The sequence below is a fragment of the Somniosus microcephalus genome, chromosome 8 (genome assembly GCF_052327205.1).
Source record: "Somniosus microcephalus isolate GS21.2 chromosome 8, FLI_Smic_1.0, whole genome shotgun sequence".
Classification (NCBI taxonomy): domain Eukaryota; kingdom Metazoa; phylum Chordata; class Chondrichthyes; order Squaliformes; family Somniosidae; genus Somniosus; species Somniosus microcephalus.
Window position 1 is genome coordinate 242,917,512 of NC_140994.1, and position 19,536 is coordinate 242,937,047.

General features: G+C 46.9%; 1 protein-coding gene and 1 long non-coding RNA gene across 3 annotated transcripts in view; one reads left to right on the top strand and one right to left on the bottom strand.

Moving 5' to 3' along the window:
• Window positions 1-19,536, bottom strand: part of LOC147114221 (E3 ubiquitin/ISG15 ligase TRIM25-like) — a 71,967-nt gene that overhangs the window by 15,318 nt on the left and 37,113 nt on the right. The window contains exons 3-5 of one of the 2 annotated variants that reach the window (XM_085995886.1): window positions 4,379-4,609; window positions 3,650-3,672; window positions 1,033-1,166 (exon numbers count right to left, since the gene is read on the bottom strand). In XM_085995886.1, the coding sequence (XP_085852012.1) occupies window positions 1,033-1,166; window positions 3,650-3,672; window positions 4,379-4,609 (388 nt within the window). Of the gene's footprint in view, window positions 1-1,022; window positions 1,167-3,649; window positions 3,673-4,378; window positions 4,610-19,536 lie in introns of both variants that reach the window. The other variant, XM_085995887.1, reaches the window with a different exon arrangement.
• On the top strand, window positions 1,126-4,412 carry LOC147114222 (uncharacterized). The gene is made up of 2 exons (XR_015079385.1): window positions 1,126-1,904; window positions 2,636-4,412. It is a non-coding gene; the product is annotated as an uncharacterized LOC147114222 (long non-coding RNA).

The following is a 19,536-nucleotide window of genomic DNA, read 5'->3' on the forward strand; positions in this document are numbered from 1 at the left end:
CCTCACAGCTTACTTTCCCACCTATCTTTGTATCATCAGCAAACTTGGATACATTGCACTCGGTCCCTTCATCCAAGTCGTTAAAATAGATTGTAAATAGCTGAGGCCCAAGCAATGATCCTTGTGGCACCCCACTAGTTATAACATGCCAACTGGAAAATGACCCGTTTATCCCTACTCTCTGTTTTCTGTCCTTTAACCAATCGTCTATCCATCCTAATAAATTGCCCCCAACCCCATGAGCCCTTATCTTGTGTAGTAAACTTCTATGTGGCAACTTATCGAATGTCTTTTGGAAATCCCAATATACTACATCCACTGGTTCCCCTTTATCTACCCAGCTAGTTGCATCCTCATAAAACACTAATACATTTGTTAACCATGATTTCCCTTTCATAAAACCATGTTGACTCTGCCTAATCATACTATGACTTTCTAAGTGCCCCATTATCACTTCCTTAATAATAGATACCAGCATTTTCCTGATGACTGATGTCAGACTAACTGGCCTGTATTTCCCTGTTTTCTCTCTCCCTCCTTTCTTGAATAGCGGGGTTACATTTGCTACCTTCCAATCTGCTGGGACCGTTCTAGAATCTAGGGAATTTTGGACGATCACAACCAATGCATCCACTATCTCTGCAGCCACCTCTTTTAGAACCCTAGGATGTCGGCCATCAGGTCCAGGGGATTTGTCGGATTTTAGTCCCATTAGTTTCTCAAGTACTTTTTGTTCACTGATATTAATGACTTTAAGCTCCTCACTCTTATCAGTCTCTTGGTTCCTCACTATTTTGGGTATGCTTGGCAGAGTATAACCCGCCCCTACCTGGCCCATGGGGGGTGAAGCTCTGGCCCATTACAGTGAGGAATGTTTAAAGCAGGTGTTACTGGGGGCTGAGGATTAATCTCAGGCTCCTGATCCACAGACACAGGGAGCTGATATTAAAGTTCGGGATATTCACTGTCTGAACACAACTAACCCGACCTGCTCCCAGTCCCTTATATTGGAGAAAAGCTGCATGTTCTTACTGATGATTCCCAATATGTCGGAGTGGTACTTTTCCCATCCATTCAGCCTCTTCTGGATAAGTTGAGATATATTGGACAGGTTGAGGGTGAGCGCTGGAACATCTGGGTCTGTGATTCTCTGAGTCTCAGTCACTCTAGAATGAAAGAGGAGAGAATGTTTTTATCAGTGGGGACATTTCGATCAGAAACCCAAAGGGGAACGAGTGATCAGTGCAACAACCTGCAGCCCTTCTAATGCTCGTACTGACACCCTGCAGCAACCCATCCTGAAAATGGCAGAATCCCGGGATTGTCAGTCTCCCTGCATTCACACTGATCTCCACACGTGCAGTGGGATCCTGCTTTGCTGCCACTTCAGCTCAGTTTGTGATTTTCAAAGCTGTCTGTGTTCAGTCCAGTGTCTCTGTCCTGGAGTCTCATCTTTCCATTATTAATAATAATTATTATCCCAAGGGTCTCCAGTCCGTGCTCCCCCTCGCTGCAGGAACACACTCACTACAATCACGTGAAGTGAGGAGAAGAGAAGGAACAGCCTCCCAGGGACCTGGGATCGGTGGGTTTCCCTCACAGACGTCTCGATTTTAATCCCCTCACACCCCGACGGGCGGGAGAGGATCTGGGGTTAAAACATCCGGATCGAGTAACCCGACCCCAGCCCGACCCCGTTCCCAGCTATTTCAATTTAAACAAACACAAATCAGGCCATCGACGAGGCTCCTGCGAAAGGCAGGCGGGGCCTCATTAACATTCGAAAGTCACGGCCTGATGACATAATCAGGATGGTGAGTGAAATGTGAGTGTGGGTCAGGGGGAGGCCGGCGCTGTCGGCTGCCCCACAGCAGATTCGAGACGGGAGAAGCCGACTGGCCAAGGTAAGGGCGAAAGATCGGATCATTTTAGCACTCCTTGTGGGCCCGGAGGAGCAGGAGACCCCCAGGCCTCACAAGGAAGCATTGGGCCTGCCCCAGCCCAAATCTTTCAGTCTTCGTCCCCAGCCCCCCGCGCCCCCCTCCCAGTGGGCCCTCGGTCCATCTCCTCTCCCCCCCCCCCCCCCCTCCCTTCCCTCTCCCAATGGGCCCCCAGAGCCTCTCCTCTCCCACCCTCCCCCTCCCTTCCCCCCCGCAGTGGGCCCCGGAGCTTCTGCTTCCCTCTTTCTGAGTGATGGGGAATGCCCCCACGGGCCCCCGGCTGCAGCCTCCTGCCGCTTGTTTTGCTCCTGTCCGCCGGCCAGGCCATCAATCAATAGGGCCTCCATGTCCCCGGCATTCCCACGTTAACAGCCTCCCCCGCACCCTCCCCACCTCCCCGTTAATATCAGGGTCATAGTGTCCAGTGACACTGACATTCCTGGGAAATCTCAGCACCCACTCATTTCTCTGTTAGTGGATAGAATGAGCCAATCACAACACATTTTACTGTCACTGACACTAGGACCCGCCCCTCTCCTCATTCTCCATGGGCTGGTTGACAGAACAAGCCAATCACACAGCACTTACTGACCCAATGGAATAAAGCTGTCACTGACACACATGGAGCCTTCAGGAAGCCTCGGTTAGATACAGGTCACTGCAGCTTTAACACTCTCTCACTTCCTGTCTAACAGGTTCCTGAGAAGCTCGACACACCGATGGAACAGCTCATGTCACTCAACAACAACAACGTGCTTTCATATCGTGCCTTTAATGTAGTAAAACATCCCAAGGCACTTTACAGGAGCTTGGTCGAAGGGGTAGGTTTTAAGGAGCATCTTAAAGGAGAAGAGAGAGGTAGAGAGGCGGAGAGGTTTAGGGAGGGAATTCCAGAGCTTGGGGACCAGGCAGCTGAAGGGGCGGCGGCCAATGGTGGGGCGAAGGAAATCGGGGATGTACAAGATGCCAGAATTGGAGGAACGCAGAGATCTCGAAGGGCTGTAGGGCTGGAGGAGGTTACAGAGATAGGGAGGGGCGAAGCCATGGAGGGATTTGTAACACAAGGATGAGAATTTTAAATTCAAGGTGTTGCTGAACCAGTGGTCAATGTAGGTCAGCGAGCACCGGGGTGATGGGTGAACAGGACTTGGTGCGAGTTAGGATACAGGAAGAGTTTTGGATGAGCTGAAGTTTATGGAGGTTGGAAGATGGGAGGCCGGCCAGGAGAACATTGGAATAGTCAGCTCAGGGTCACACAGGACACTGAGGTTACAAACAGTCTGGTTCAGCCTCAGACAGTGAGCAGGGAGGGGGGATGGAATTGGTGGCCAGGGAACGGAGGTTGTGGCAGGGACTAAAAGACAATGGCTTCAATCTTCCCAATGTTTCATTGGAGGACATTTTGGCTCATCGGAGACTGGATCTCGGACAGGCAGCGTAACCAGACAGATGCAGTGGAGGGGTGGAGAGAGGTGGTGGTGAGGTAGAGCTGGGAGTCCTCAGTGGACATGTACAATCTCCCATTTCCCACAGGCTGCCTGAGCCAATAACCCCTCAAACCCCAGTTACACATCACTCAATATTCCCACCATTTGAAAGCTCCTTATCTGGGAAGGTTTCCAAGCCGTGATTCTACTTTCACTCTTCTCCCAGATACAGCTGAAGGTTCCCTATCAGCAGCAGCTACTGTATGACTGAGAGGAACTTACCTGGAAAGGAGCTGCTTCGAGTTCTGTGAATAAAGAGAGGAGATCAAATCAGTCAATGAACAAACCAACACCCAATGGAACCAAACCGTGAATTTGGGATTGAGAGTAAAGAGTTCAGTGTGGGACAGTAGGTGGGGCCAGTCACAGGAATGGGGAATAATCCCACATTTCACTGCAGTCCATCCTGGGGCAGCACGAACACTCCGAGGGCAGGGCGGAGGGGGCACCAACACTCCGAGGGCAGGGCTGAGGGGCACCAACACTCCGAGGGCAGGGCTGAGGGGCACCAACACTCCGAGGGCAGGGCTGAGGGGCACCAACACTCCGAGGGCAGGGCTGAGGGGCAACAACACTCCGAGGGCAGGGCTGAGGGGCACCAACACTCCGAGGGCAGGGCTGAGGGGGGGCACCAACACTCCGAGGGCAGGGCGGAGGGGCACCAACACTCCGAGGGCAGGGCTGAGGGGCACCAACACTCCGAGGGCAGGGCGGAGGGGCACCAACACTCCGAGGGCAGGGCGGAGGGGCACCAACACTCCGAGGGCAGGGCTGAGGGGCACCAACACTCCGAGGGCAGGGCTGAGGGGCACCAACACTCCGAGGGCAGGGCGGAGGGGGCAGCACCAATGCTGGGTCCCACCAACAATCTTCAAACAATTCAGCCCTCACACCAGCCTCACACAAACGCCCCATTCCCCAGCCATGGCCCTGTTTATATTGAAGATGTACCTGAATAAAGGAGAGAGGGTCCCTCTGTACCAGACTCTGGGTTTCTCCATCTATTAATGAAATCTGTTCCATCCTCTTGTTTAATGCTTCAGAACAGCTTCTAATCTGTGAGAGAGCTCGGAGCCCCTCCTCATCGATCAGTTTCAGTGCGTATTCTTCATCTTCTTCCAGCTGTCTCCTCCATTCAGAGAAGCTCTTCGATAGCTTTCCTTTCAGCTCATTGATTCGTGTCTGAAACCCAAACCAACTCTCATTACAAACGTCCCTTCCACACAGCTGTTACCCTGAGCACACGGCACTCTCCAGGGACGGGACAGTTTGTTTAGATCACAACTCGATCACCCGTTAAAGATAGACAAGCAGTGGAGGGTGTCTACTGGGAGAGAAAACAGAGTTTAACCAGAGTTGCCGTGAGCCTTCTTAAAAAAAAACCTGCAAAGGAGTTAACCCTTTCCACTGACAGCTGTTTAAGTTCACCAAGCAGCAACTTTAGTGTTGCTGAATGAAATTTAAAGATATTGGACATTATTAAATTTAAGTTTCTTAATTTTAAGTTAATATTTCCCCACAGTGAATGAAGGAAAATTATGATTTGATAAATTAACCCCTTGGGTTCTGAAGCAGAGCCACAATGGATTCTCTGTTTTCTTTTGTTATATGGAAGTCACCTTGTAAACTAATTGTAGCACTTCTGTCTCTAATGATAAAACTCTGTGTAAACCACCTAGCCTGGGAATCACTGGTTTCTGAAATTGGAGTTTGTAGTGTCTGTGTGTAGATAAAGACACTGAAGACAGGAGTTGGTTCATAGGTATTTACTAAGCAAGTCTGGGGGGGGTTTCTAAAGGATATACACAATACACAGGCTTATATAGCCCAAGTGGCAATTACCAGCATTACGCACACCTGGGGCTCTTAAAGGCACATACACCACAATTCCTCCCCTTCTAGCTAACTAGTACATCATATTTTAAGTAATTATTAATTACATGTTATATGCAAAATAATATACATTGCTGTATTAATTAATTATAAGTTAGTCTCTCAGGAGGCTTCCTGACTCGGTCCGGATAACGCCTCGGGGGTGTAGTAGTTTCTGGTGGTGTAGTAGGTTCTTCTGGCAAGGCTGATTCGGCTTGAAGGCCAGTGTCGGGTTCATCGGGCTCCAGTATCACCGGATCGGAGGTAGATATGGGTATCTCTACTTCATCGTTAGATGTATAGAGTGGTGGTGTAGGTTGTCCCTTTTCGGATGACTTGATGATTTGGTCAGCATGGCGCCTTATTATGCTGTCTCCGATGTCCACGGTATACATCAGTGGTCCTAATCGTGTGCAGCTAGTTCCAGGCTGCCATTTCTCGGTACGGTAGTCCCGGGCCAAAACCGGTTGGCCTATCTGGAAGGCCCTAGTTGGCCTTTCATTCATGCCCTGAAACTGCCGGTTCTCCACGTCCCTTCGGATGTTGGGCTTGACCAAATCCAGCCGGCATCTTAGGTTTCTATTGTAGAACATCATGGCGGGAGTTTGGTTAGTAACCATATGCGTTGCATTCCTATATGCAAATAAGAAGTTATCCACCTTGTGCTGAAGTTTTATGTCTTCATTACCCATGGCCTTGATGGCCTTCTTGAAGGTCTGGACAAACCTTTCAGCCAATCCATTGGTGGCGGGATGGTATGGGGCGGACGTGTAGTGCTTTACCCCATTGTTCTTTAAGAACTTTCTGAATTCTTCGGACACAAATTGCGGTCCATTATCAGAACATATCTGCTCCGGCAGCCCATTCCTGGCAAATATGGTCCTTAATACTGTGATAGTTTTTTCCGTGGTGGTGGAGGACATCTTTATTACCTCCGGCCACTTGGGAGTGTGCATCAACTGCTGTAAGAGCCATAAAAGCTTAAGAAAATACTTTAAAATAGTGGCTAAATGGCATAATACAGTTAATTTACCTGAACGACTTATTGTATTAAGAAACCCCCTATTTTCTTGCTCCAGTGGTATAGTCCGACACCCCCTTCAATCTTGCCACAATGGAACAGTCCCTAAGCCACACATGGGTGCAGCCATCTTACAGTTTTAAACTGCACGTGGTGAAAGAGGCAGAAGCTGTGAGGTTTGGAGCAGTACAGTTTTTGACCGTGTTCGTTTATACGTGTTTGCTTTGTAATTCTGTTTAAGTGTTATAGTAAACCATTTAAAAGACAAAGCTACGTTTGGGAACGTTTTATTTCGACACGCGTCTACTCGTTGTTAAAGGCCCCACAGCTCAGTGGCCTGCCTGTTTGGAAACTAAGAAGCGCCACTACATTAGTCAAAAACTAGCTCCCTAAGAAGGAAGGGACGGAATCGTCGGCGAACGTATACATGAATGGTCACGGAGCCAGACGACAATTTAAGAAAGCGAAGGTACAGTGACTGTTACTTGCTTTGTTCATTCTGTTGAGAAGCTAAATAAGAGCTGCGGGTAAAATGGCCGAGGCCTTACGGAGCCAGGAGCTTCCCCCAGCCAGAAGGATTGCTGGCCAAAAGAGGGAAATAAAGCTCACCCCAAAGGCAAGGGAAGAGAAGTTACATAGAAGCATAGGTGCAAGGAAGGCTAAATTAGTTCAGATAACTGGAAAAATGAAGATAATTGATCGTCTCATGGAAGATAATGCTAATATTAAGAAAGCTGAAGACATGATGTATTACGATTTCTCCAAGCTGCATGAAGAATTTAATATACTCAATGAAGATGTATTAGCACTTCTGTCTGAAGAAGAGGGAAACACTGATCAGCACGACTGGTTTGATCTTAAATCAACCAGCATTAAGGACTATATCAAGGCCACGGAGCAGTGGATGTTAAAAATTCGTCATGATGCGGATACAGCAGAGAAAGATAAGGTTGACGATGAAGTCGGACCAGACGATAGCATTTCAGAGACTTCCGCCAGACCGAGCAAAAATCGAAAAGAAGGTAGCTCTGTTTCTGGACGCAGGTCAGTCGCTTCTACCACAAGCTCGGCGTGACGCATGAGAGCGGAGGCTGAACGGGCGGCGTTGATGGCGCGCGCAGCATCTTTAGATGAGAAGCAAGCTCTTGAACGGGAAGAGGCCCAACTGCAGGTCCAAGAGGCCCAACTGCAGGCTCAACTGCAGGCCCAGCGGGCCCAGGTGCAGGCAAAGAAAGAACGGCTGGAGATGAAAACAGCTATCGAGGTCTCAGATGCCAGGTTGAGTGCGTACGAAGATTATGAAGGCTCACGGGACGGCGGGAGCCACTGCCAGTCAACGTTGCCACATAGAGTTGGATCCAGGGCACCTTCAAGAGTTACAACAGAGCCCAAAAGCAATTCCCCGGCATTACAGCGTGGAAGAGTGGCCTCTCCACTAACAGGAGCACGTGATGCTACCCCAGACGTCAGAAGGTCTAGACTGGACCCTGCTGATGACCACCAGAGGCCTGAAGACACAGGGAGAAGCCTATACCGAGTGATGCAACGTCAGAACGAAATTACAGAGATGCTTGTAAAACAACAGAATCTGTTTCGACTCCCTCAAAGAGACATACCAGTGTTCCAAGGCGACCCACTCAAGTATAAGCCCTTCATCAGATCCTTTGAACAAGCCATTGACTCCAAGACAGAGAGCAGCAGTGATAAGTTGTACTACCTGGGACAGTACACCAGTGGTAAACCACAAGACCTGGTCAGAAGCTGTGAACACATGAGACCGGACCGGGGATACATAGAAGCCAGGAAGTTGCTGCAGGAGCACTATGGTAACGAGCTGAAGATAGCCACTGCATATATCGAAAAGGCTACCAAGTGGCCACAGATCAGATCGGAAGACGGAGAGGCATTGAACGCATATGTTCTCTTCCTCATAGGATGTCGCAACACCATGGAGGATGTTGAATTCATGGAAGAGATGGACAATCCTACGACTATGAGAATCGTCATCTCTAAGCTTCCTTACAGGATGAGAGAACAATGGAGAAGAACAGCCTTTGAGATAATGGAGAGACGGAAAAGTAGAGCCAGGTTTGCAGACTTAGTGAATTTCATAGACAAACAGGCTAAAATTGCTAGGGACCCATTGTTTGGAAACATCCAGGATGTCAGCCCGACCACCGATGGAAGAGTGAAAGCCAAGCCTGCTGAATCAAAGACTCTCAGGAAAGGTGGTTCCAGGGGAAGCAGCTTTGCAACTATCATCACTCAGGCCGAGGAAGAAAGGCCCCAGAACTCATCTCCCAAAAAGAGCAGCACAGTGACACCTGCTAATGCCTTTCAGAAGCCATGCTTATTCTGCCAGAAGAATCATACATTGGATTTCTGCAGCGACATCAAAGCACAGCCACATAAGGACAGAATCGAATTCCTGAAGTACAACGGCCTATGTTTTGGATGTCTCTCTCAGGGGCACCTGAGTAGAAACTGTAAGCAAAGAACAACATGCAGAGAGTGCACTCGGAAACATCCCAGTCTGCTGCATATCCATAAAGAAGAACAAGTCTCTAAGAAGAGTGAAGAAAACAATACCGACGAGAAGGTTGTTTCAAGTGCTCTGGTGTCGCTAGAACCAGAGACTTGTGGACTCACTGGGGCCGGTGACAGTGACTGTATTCTTGCCATCGTACCAGTAAGGATCAAGTCTAAGAGGAGTGAGAAGGTTGTGGAGACTTACGCCTTCATGGATCCAGGTAGTTCAGCAACGTTCTGCACAGAATCACTCATGCGACAGCTGAACGTTAGAGGCAGAAGAACAGAAATCCTATTACGCACCATGGGTCACGAGAAGTCAATGCAAAGTTATATCCTGTCAGACCTAGAAGTGTGTGGACTTGAAGAGAAGGACTTCATAGACCTGCCTAATGTTTTCACACAGAGGGAGATTCCTGTTAGAATAGGGAACCTAGCCCTGCAGAAGGATGTGGATAGATGGCCCTACCTAGAAAAGGTGCGTCTCCCATACATTGAAGCAGAAATTGGCCTATTAATTGGAACCAATGCCTACAAAACTATGGAGCCATGGCAGGTGATAAACAGCAAGGATGACGGACCCTACGCCATCAGGACAGCCCTTGGATGGGTAATCAATGGACCGGTAAGGAGAGATGATGGCCACAAGTCGAACAAGGAGGAACGACAAAACGTCACAGTTAATCGCATCTCTATCGCAAGCATTGAAGAGCTGTTGATACAGCAGTTCAACGCAGACTTCTCAGAACGCAGCTGTGAGGAAAAGACAGAGATGTCACAAGAAGACCATCAGTTCATGGGTTTGATGACAAGGTCTACACAGTTCATTGATGGCCACTATCACATTGGTTTGCCACTGAGAAGACAGACCGCGAAGATGCCGAACAATCGCTGCATAGCAGAGCAACGCGCCATCAGTCTAAAGAGAAAGCTGAACAAGAACCCCGACTTTCACGAAGACTACAAAGACTTCATGAGAAACATCATAGCGAAAGGCTATGCTGTAAAAGTGCCCGAGGAACAGTTGAACAGAGACGATGGAAGGGTCTGGTACATTCCTCATCACGGGGTGTATCACCCAAAGAAGAAAAAGATCCGTGTAGCGTTTGACTGCGCCGCCTCATTCAGAGGAACTTCATTGAATGATCAGCTGCTTCAAGGTCCTGATCTTACTAATACCCTCATTGGCGTCTTGACTAGGTTTAGACAAGAGCTCGTTGCCACGATGGCAGACATAGAATCAATGTTCTACCAAGTCAGAATCCCTGACGAAGATGCTGATCTTCTGCGTTTCCTTTGGTGGCCAGATGGCGACGTTAGTGAAGCGATGGTGGAATGTAGAATGGCCGTACACCTGTTTGGAGCCACATCATCTCCCAGCTGTGCAAGCTACGCTCTCAGAAAAACTGCAGAAGATGGCAAGGGCAAAGCACCATCCGAGGCTGTGGAGACAATCTTCAGAAACTTTTATGTCGATGACTGCCTGAAGTCCGTGTCAACAGAAGACGATGCCATCGCACTGTCAAGAGACCTTAGAACTCTGTGTTCGAATGGAGGATTCCATCTGACTAAGTGGATAAGCAACAGCAGAGCAGTTCTAGCTTCTATCCCAGAAAAGGAAAGAGCCACTGAAGTCAAAGATCTGGACCTGAGCCACGATGTCCTTCCTATCGAGAGAGCTCTTGGTGTACAATGGTGCATCGAGTCAGACACGTTCAACTTCAGGATAATGGTGAACGAAAGACCATCCACAAGACGAGGGATTCTCTCCGTGGTCAGTTCCATCTACGACCCTCTCGGATTCCTGGCACCACTCATTCTGCCGGTGAAGCTGATGCTACGAGAGCTGTGTAGAGACAAGAGAGGATGGGATGAAGATATCCCAGAAGGTCAAGCTCAGAGATGGCACAGATGGCTGACAGATTTGCAACAACTTTCTAGCTTCAACGTCAGTAGATGCATCAAGCCCGCGAGTTTTGGAGTTACAAAGACGGCTCAACTACATCATTTCTCGGACGCCAGTGAGGACGGCTATGGCACGGCTACCTACCTCTTGCTGACAAATCAACAGGGCCAGAAACATTGTGCCTTCCCCATGGGAAAATCCAGGGTGGCTCCGCTGAAGCAGGTCACCATCCCGAGACTGGAATTGACGGCAGCGGTTGTTGCAGTTAAAGTTGACCAGGTGATGCGTAAAGAGTTACAGCTCCCATTAGAAGAATCTGTCTTCTGGACGGATAGCACGACGGTGCTGAAGTATATAGAGAATGAGAAGATACGCTTCAAGACCTTCGTAGCAAACAGAATCTCATCCATTAGAGAAGCTACACAACCATCTCAATGGAGGTATGTAAACACCTCATTAAACCCAGCAGATCAAGCCTCACGGGGATTGAAGGCTGAAAACCTCATGAGGAGTGAAACTTGGATACAAGGCCCAAGTTATCTGCTGGAAACAGAGAGATCATGGCCAGAAAGACCAGATATGCCAAGTCAGATTACTGAAGACGACGTCGAAGTCAAGAGATCAGTCACAGTAAATTTCATAACTACGAAAGAGAACTTTGACACAGTGAACAAGCTTGTTAACCATTTCTCAGGATGGCACCAGTTGAGGAAAGCAGTTGCATGGTTTCTAAGGTTGAAAGAGTTGCTGCTACACCTGAGCGGTAAGAGAAAAGAGTACCGAGCCACGATCAGTCAGTCCGAAAGTAACCCTGATAAGCAGAGAATGCTTCTACAGCAGTATATGCATCAGCACGAGACCACATTGAGCAAGAATTCATTGACCGTGGAGGATTTGGCCAAGGCTGAGAAGGAGATAGTTTGCTTCAGTCAAAGACAAAGATACCCAGAAGAAACCGAAGCTCTACAGCAAAATACTCCAATCAAGAAAGGTAGTCATATCTACAAGCTGGACCCTACACTGCAAGATGGAGTACTGAGGGTGGGAGGGAGACTAAACAAATCTGCTATGCCAGAGGAGGCCAAGCATCCTGCTATCCTTTCTAAGGACCTCCGGGTTGCTACTCTCATTCTTCAGCATATACACCAGAGTATTGGACACAGTGGGAGGAATCACGTGCTTGCGAAGCTAAGACAAAGATACTGGATTCCAGGAGCTAATTCCGTAATAAGAAAAATACTCTCTGAATGTATTGTTTGCAGACGGTTACACGCTAGAGCTGGGGAGCAGAAAATGGCAGACCTGCCTGAAGACCGTTTGTTACCAGACAAGCCCCCATTTACAAACGTAGGGGTGGACTATTTCGGGCCTTTCGAGGTAAAGCGAGGACGGAGCCTTGTCAAGAGATATGGTGTGCTTTTCACTTGTTTGACCATCAGAGCAGTTCATATTGAGGTGGCACACACGCTTGACACTGATTCCTGTATTAACGCCTTGCGGCGCTTTGTCTGTAGAAGAGGACAGATGTCCATTATGCGTTCTGATAATGGCACTAATTTCGTCGGAGCGGAGAGAGAACTACGGGAAGCTATTGAAGGTTGGAATCAGCTTAAAATACAGGAAGCCATGATGCAAACAGGAATTAAGTGGATCTTCAATCCTCCGGCTGCATCCCACCACGGAGGTGTCTGGGAAAGACAGATACGCACCGTAAGAAAACTACTCCGTTCTGTACTGAAGCAGCAAGCGCTGGACGACGAGGGACTCCAAACCGTTCTGTGCGAGGTCGAAGCCATCATTAATGACCGACCGATAACTAAGACATCAGATGATCCCAATGACCTCGAAGCCCTGACTCCGAACCACCTGTTGTTGTTGAAAACACAGCCAGCCATGCCCCCGGGAGTCTTCAAAAAGGAAGATCTGTATGCCCGTCGGAAGTGGAGGCAAGTTCAGTATATGTCAGACCTCTTCTGGACCAGATGGACAAGAGAATACTTACCTCTGCTACAGGAGCGTCAAAAATGGTCCAAAATAAAGGGGAACTTCATCGTCGGAGACATTGTCCTAATTGTGGATGATTCAGCCCCTAGAAATTCTTGGTTGATGGGAAAAATAATTAAGACCATGCCAGACTCCAGAGGCGTCGTTCGTCGCGTCTGTTTGCAAACCAAGACCAGTACCCTGGAGAGACCGATCACAAAGCTCTGCCTGCTACAAGAAGCAGCGTGAAAAGCTCCTGAACGAAAGAAAAAAGTGGACACTTGTATTGTAAATATGTTGAACTCATTAGTTTATGACTCTTAAGAATGTTTGAGTAATTGATATGCTTCATGTGCCTAGTCAATTAGGGGCCGGAATGTAAGAGCCATAAAAGCTTAAGAAAATACTTTAAAATAGTGGCTAAATGGCATAATACAGTTAATTTACCTGAACGACTTATTGTATTAAGAAACCCCCTATTTTCTTGCTCCAGTGGTATAGTCCGACACCCCCTTCATTCTTGCCACAATGGAACAGTCCCTAAGCCACACATGGGTGCAGCCATCTTACAGTTTTAAACTGCATGTGGTGAAAGAGGCAGAAGCTGTGAGGTTTGGAGCAGTACAGTTTTTGACCGTGTTCGTTTATACGTGTTTGCTTTGTAATTCTGTTTGTTAAGTGTTATAGTAAACCATTTAAAAGACAAAGCTACGTTTGGGAACGTTTTATTTCGATACGCGTCTACTCGTTGTTAAAGGCCCCACAGCTCAGTGGCCTGCCTGTTTGGAAACTAAGAAGCGCCACTACAACTGTGATTAAGAACATTGAGTCCATAAATGGACCAGCAAAGTCGATGTGCACCCTTTGCCAGGGAGATGAGGGCCACTCCCATGGATGTAGAGGGGCCTGTGGCGGAGCATTTTGGACCTTCTGGCATCCTAGGCAGCTCTTGGTCATGTCTTCGATGTCTCCATCGATACCTGGCCACCATACAAACGCCCTAGCTAGGTTCTTCATTTTCACTCCACCCAGATGCCCCTCATGAAGCTACTTTAGCACTTTATCCTGGAGTTTGGGTGGAATCACCATTCTGGATCCACACATCAAGGTTCCTCGGCACACTGACAGCTGTTCTCTTCTTTGCGAGAATGCTGGCAACAGTGGTTCGCCATGTGCTGGCCATCCCTTCACTGTTAAATCGTAGACCCGTGAGAGAGTAGGGTCATTTCTTGTCTCCCTTTCAATGGCAGAATTTGTCACCGGTAGACATTCCACTATGGTAGAGTGGAATATCTCTACTGGGTCTACTGTAGGTGCCTCTTCTATCGTTGGCAACGGTAGGCGTGATAAACCGTCAGCATTCCCATGCTGTTTTGACCCTTTGTATTCAATGTTGTATTGGTGTGCCCCTAGAAAAAGGGACCACCTCTGTAGTCTTTGTGCCGTCATAATGGGGACACCTTTTTTAGGGTTGAATATGGAGATGAGGGGTTGATGGTCAGTCAGCAAGGTAAATTTTTGTCCGTGTAAGTAATGGTTGAATTTCTTCACTCCCCATACCAGGCTGAGTGCTTCCTTGTCTATCTGGGCATAGTTACGCTCAGCTGAGTTCAATGAGCGTGACGCAAAAGCTATCGGCCGTTCCGAGCCATCAGGGAATCTATGGGACAATACCACTCCTATGCCGTAAGGGGATGCATCGCACGCCAGTCTGATTGGTAGTGATGGGTTGTAATGAGCCAAAATTTTCTCGGATGTGATTAAGTCTTTACATTTATGGAAGGCACGTTTACAGTCTTCGTTCCATTTCCAAATCACTCCTGTGTAGAATAGTTGATAAGTTCGGTAAAAATTTATGATAGTAATTTATTAATCCCAGGAATGACCTTAATTGTGAAACATTTTCAGGTGCTGGGGCTTTTATAACTGCTTCAATTTTTTCAGGTGACTTATGCAACCCTTCCTTATCAATTATGTGGCCACAATATGATAGCTGATTTTGGAAAAATTCGCACTTGGGGCGATTTGCTCGTAGGCCCCGTTCTTTCAGCCTAGTGAGCACCTGCTCCAAATTGGCAAGGTGCTCGTTGTCGTTTTCTCCTGTTATAAGGATGTCGTCTAGGTAGCATTGAGTCCCCGGAATCCCTTGCAGGACTTGCTCCATAGCTCTTTGCCAGATAGCTGGAGCTGATGCTATTCCAAAAACCAGTCGATTGTACTGGTACAGGCCTTTGTGTGTGTTTATTGTGAGATACTTTTTAAGAGTTCTCCTCAACCTCCATCTGTAGATATGCCTATGCCAAGTCAATTTTTGTGAAACGTTTCCCTCCAGATAGTGAGGCGAAAATATCTTCTATCCTCGGAAGAGGATACTGTACCGTGTGAAGGACCGGGTTTACAGTCACCTTAAAGTCCCCACAGATGCGAATTTTTTTCTGTTCCTCAGAGTTATTTTTCAATGTTTTTTTCATGACTGGAACGATGGGTGTTGCCCATTCGCTCCAATCTATTTTGGATAATACGCCTGCCTTTTCCAAATTCTTCAGCTCTGCCTCGACTGCCGGACGTATTGCGTATGGCACCGGTCTTGCCTTAAAACATTTTGGAATTGCTGTATCTTCCACTTTTATTGAGGCGGTGATGCCTTTCAAGGTTCCTAGTTTCTCTTGAAACACTTCTTTGGCGTTGGCCAAGATGTCTTTTAATCGTTCAGGTATGATGTCATCATTGTTTTTTTCCTTACTGGTCACCGTCAGTGCCTGAATGGAGTGCCAGTCTAAACGTATCTTCCTTATCCATTCACGTCCCAACAACGGTGGACCACCATCTTGTAGAATGTATAAATACAACTTTTGTATTTCTTTGCCATTGTATACTACAGGCACCCTTATTTTTCCTTTGGGGTAGACTTTCTGCCCCGTATATGTTTTTAAGATAATGGATGTGTCTTTTAGAGGTATATGCGAAAATAGCCTCTCGTAATCTCGTCGATTTATTACGGTTAGAGCTGATCCTGTATCTAGCTCCATTTTAACTGGGGACCCTGCTATTGTGAGGGTAATCCAAATGGTTTGGTAATCCTCTTTGGCAAGTACATTATGTAATTTGAGACAGCTTAGTCTCTTGTTCCCGGAGTCGCTATCGCTATTCTGGTCTTCGGAGCTATTGTCCGTCATCATTTGTACCTTCCTGTACTTTTCTTTATTGATTTTTTGTTTTCTGTCAGTGGATTTATTTTGTCCAGATTGGCATACCCGTGCAATGTGTCCAATCTTACCACATTGCCTGCATGCTTTGCCCTTGAACCAGCAGTCCCTCTGGTTATGGGTGGATCTGCCGCAGCGATAACATCTTCCGAACTCCTGTGTCATTTTATGGGTGCCGAAGTCCTGTGTCTCTTGTTGTATCTCTGCAGCTTATTTTGCTGCTGCTTCGTATGATACAGCCATACTGAAAGCTTTGTCCAATGTTAAATCTTTTTCAGAAAGCAGTCTTTTTTGTGTTCCTTCACTTAAGAGACCGCAAACAAATTTGTCTCGAAGATAATCCGATAGTCCTGCTCCGAATTGGCAGTACTTTGATAGCTTTCTTAATTCGGTTAGGTAATCAGCATTACTTTCATTCTTGTGTTGATTTCTCTTGAAGAACTTGAATCGTTCCGCTATCAGCAGCGGTGTTGGGTTTAAATGCTCCTGCAGGGTATCAACAATTTCTTTAAAAGTCTTGTCCTTTGGTTTGGCTGGAGTGATTAAATTTTGTAACAGCCCGTATGTCTTTGCGCCCATTAAGTTCAGAAGTACTGAAGCTTTTTTTTCATCTGTTATTCAATTTGCAGTGCAATAAACCTCTACTCTTTCCACGTATGTGGTCCAATCTTCTATTTCGCCATCAAAAGCCTCAATATTACCAGATTTAGGCATTTCAGAAAAGATATGGCGCTTCCCGCGCTTTTTTTTTCTCTGTAGCAAAGATATGGCACTTCCCGCGCTTTCCCGCCGCTGCTACCGATAACAACGCTGTTTTACTGTGGTTTCCGTTTATTCACTGTTGGAGACTCGTTCCCGACGGAGGTCTAAACGCTGACCTGCTTGCCGCGCCGGCCGTCTCTCGAGTGCACCCTCCCAGTCCGTTATTGCTTGCCTCCGATTTCGCTGCCTGTCTCCGCTGTAGAGCCTGCCGCTGGAGCTCCAGCCTGATGCCCAGGAAGGATTAGCGCAGTACCTGTCACCAGCTTGGCCAGCTGGTGAAACCACAGTTTCTCTTACTTCCTTGAGTCTTCTGGACGCTGGAGGAATCGATGTCCTTGAGGTGCTGCCGAATTGCAGGTAAGTCCGTTTCCACTTCGTCGCCACTGTAGTGTCCGTGTGTAGATAAAGACACTGAAGACAGGAGTTGGTTCATAGGTATTTACTAAGCAAGTCTGGGGGGGGTTTCTAAAGGATATACACAATACACAGGCTTATATAGCCCAAGTGGCAATTACCGGCATTACGCACACCTGGGGCTCTTAAAGGCACATACACCATAATTGCTCTTAAAGGCACATACACCACAGAGTTGATAAGATAAATTGATAGAAATGAAATTTAACATTGACAAAACCGGTCAGTTCAACAGTACTGCTTTTTGGACTTTGGGATAATTTTGAAATGACAAAATGGACCCAGGCACTATATATTGGGTTACTTTTGGGAAAATAAAAGATCCTCTAAATTAATGATCAATAAAAAGTGTTAATAAATTGGACCAAGTGAGAACATGTGATCTATGCTTTCTATCTTAAATATTGTACTGGACAGTAAAGTTCCTCCAGGGCTGATGAATGAGATATGAATGGTAATTAATGGGATGTGTAAAATGGAGAGAGGAAGTGATTGAGGGTGTAAGATAGAAGCAGGAAAATTACACGACCAAATGAGAATGTTCCTAGCTTTCTATTGAAAGGCAGAAAAGTGTAAAGAGTAGTAAACTGGTAGCTTTCTCTCGGAGACATTTGTGTCCCTGCATTGACGGTGGATAGGCAATGGCAAACATTCAAAGACCAAATGGATGAGCTACAGAATTTGTTCATCCCAGTTTGGCATAAAAATAAAACAAAAAAGGTGACTCAACCGTGGCTAACAAGGGAAATTAGGGATAGCATAAGATCCAAGGAGAGAACATATAAATTGGCTAGAAAAAGCAATAATCCTGAGGATTGGGAGCAGTTTAGGATTCAACAAAGGAGGACAAAGGGATTAATTAAGAAAGGGAAAATAGAATATGAGAGTAAGCTAGCAGGGAACATAAAAACTGACTGTAAAAGCTTTTATAAATATGTGAAGAGAAAAAGATTGGCGAAGACAAGCGTAGGTCCCTTACAGTCAGAATCAGGGGAATTTATAATGGGAAACAAGGAAATGGCATACCAACTAAATGCATACTTTGGTTCTGTCTTCACAAAGGAGGACACAAATAACCTCCCAGAGATGCCGGAGAACATAGGGTCGGAAGAAAGCGAGGAACTGAAAGAAATCAGTATTTGTAGGAAAATGGTGTTAGGAAAATTGATGGGACTGAAGGCCGATAAATCCCCAGGGCCTGATGGTCTACATCCCAGGGTACTTAAGGAAGTGGCCCTAGAGATAGTAGATGCATTACAGATCATCTTCCAGAATTCGATAGACTCTGGAACAGTACCCATGGATTGGAGGGTAGCTAATGTTACCCCACTATTCAAAAAAGGTGGTAGAGAAAAAGCAGGGAATTATAGACCGGTAAGCCTGACATCGGTAGTGGGGAAAATGCTAGAGTCTATTATAAAAGATGTACTAGCAGAGCACTTGGAAAGCAGTGACAGGATCGGACAAAGTCAACATGGATTTACAAAAGGTAAATCATGCTTGACTAATCTACTGGAATTTTTTGAGGATGTAACTGGTAAAATAGATAAGGGAGAACCAGTGGATGTGGTGTATTTGGACTTTCAGAAGGCTTTCGATAAGGTCCCACACAAGAGATTAGCGTGCAAAATTAAGGCACATGGGATTGGGGGCAAGGTATTGACTTGGATAGAGAACTGGTTGGCGGACAGAAAGCAAAGAGTTGGAATAAACGGGTCGTTTTCCGAGTGGCAGGCAGTGACTAGTGGGGTACCGCAAGGATCGGTCCTAGGACCCCAGCTGTTCACAATATATATTAATGATCTGGACGAGGGAATTGGATGTAATATCTCCAAATTTGCAGACGACACAAAGCTGGGCGGGAGGGTAAGCTGTGAGGGGGATGTCGGGAAACTCCAGTACGATTTGGACAGGTTGGGTGATTGGGCAGAAACATGGCAAATGCACTATAATGTGGATAAATGTGAGGTTATCCACTTTGGTGGCAAAAACAGGAAGGTAGATTATTATTTGAATGGCAATAGATTGGGAGAAGGGGAAGTGCAAAGAGACCTGGGGGTCCTTGTGCACCAGTCGCTGAAGGTAAGCATGCAGGTGCAGCAGGCGGTTAAGAAGGCAAATGGTATGTTGGCCTTCGTAGCAAGAGGGTTCGAGTACAGGAACAAGGATGTCTTGCTACAGTTGTAGAGGGCCTTGGTGAGACCGCACCTTGAGTATTGTGTGCAGTTTTGGTCACCTTACCCGAGGAAGGACGTTCTTGCCATGGAGGGAGTGCAGCGAAGATTCACCAGGCTGATACCTGGGATGGCAGGAATGACGTATGAGGAGAGATTGTGTCGATTGGGCTTATACTCACTGGAGTTTAGAAAATTGAGAGGGGATCTCATCGAAACCTATAAAATTCTGTCAGGTCTGG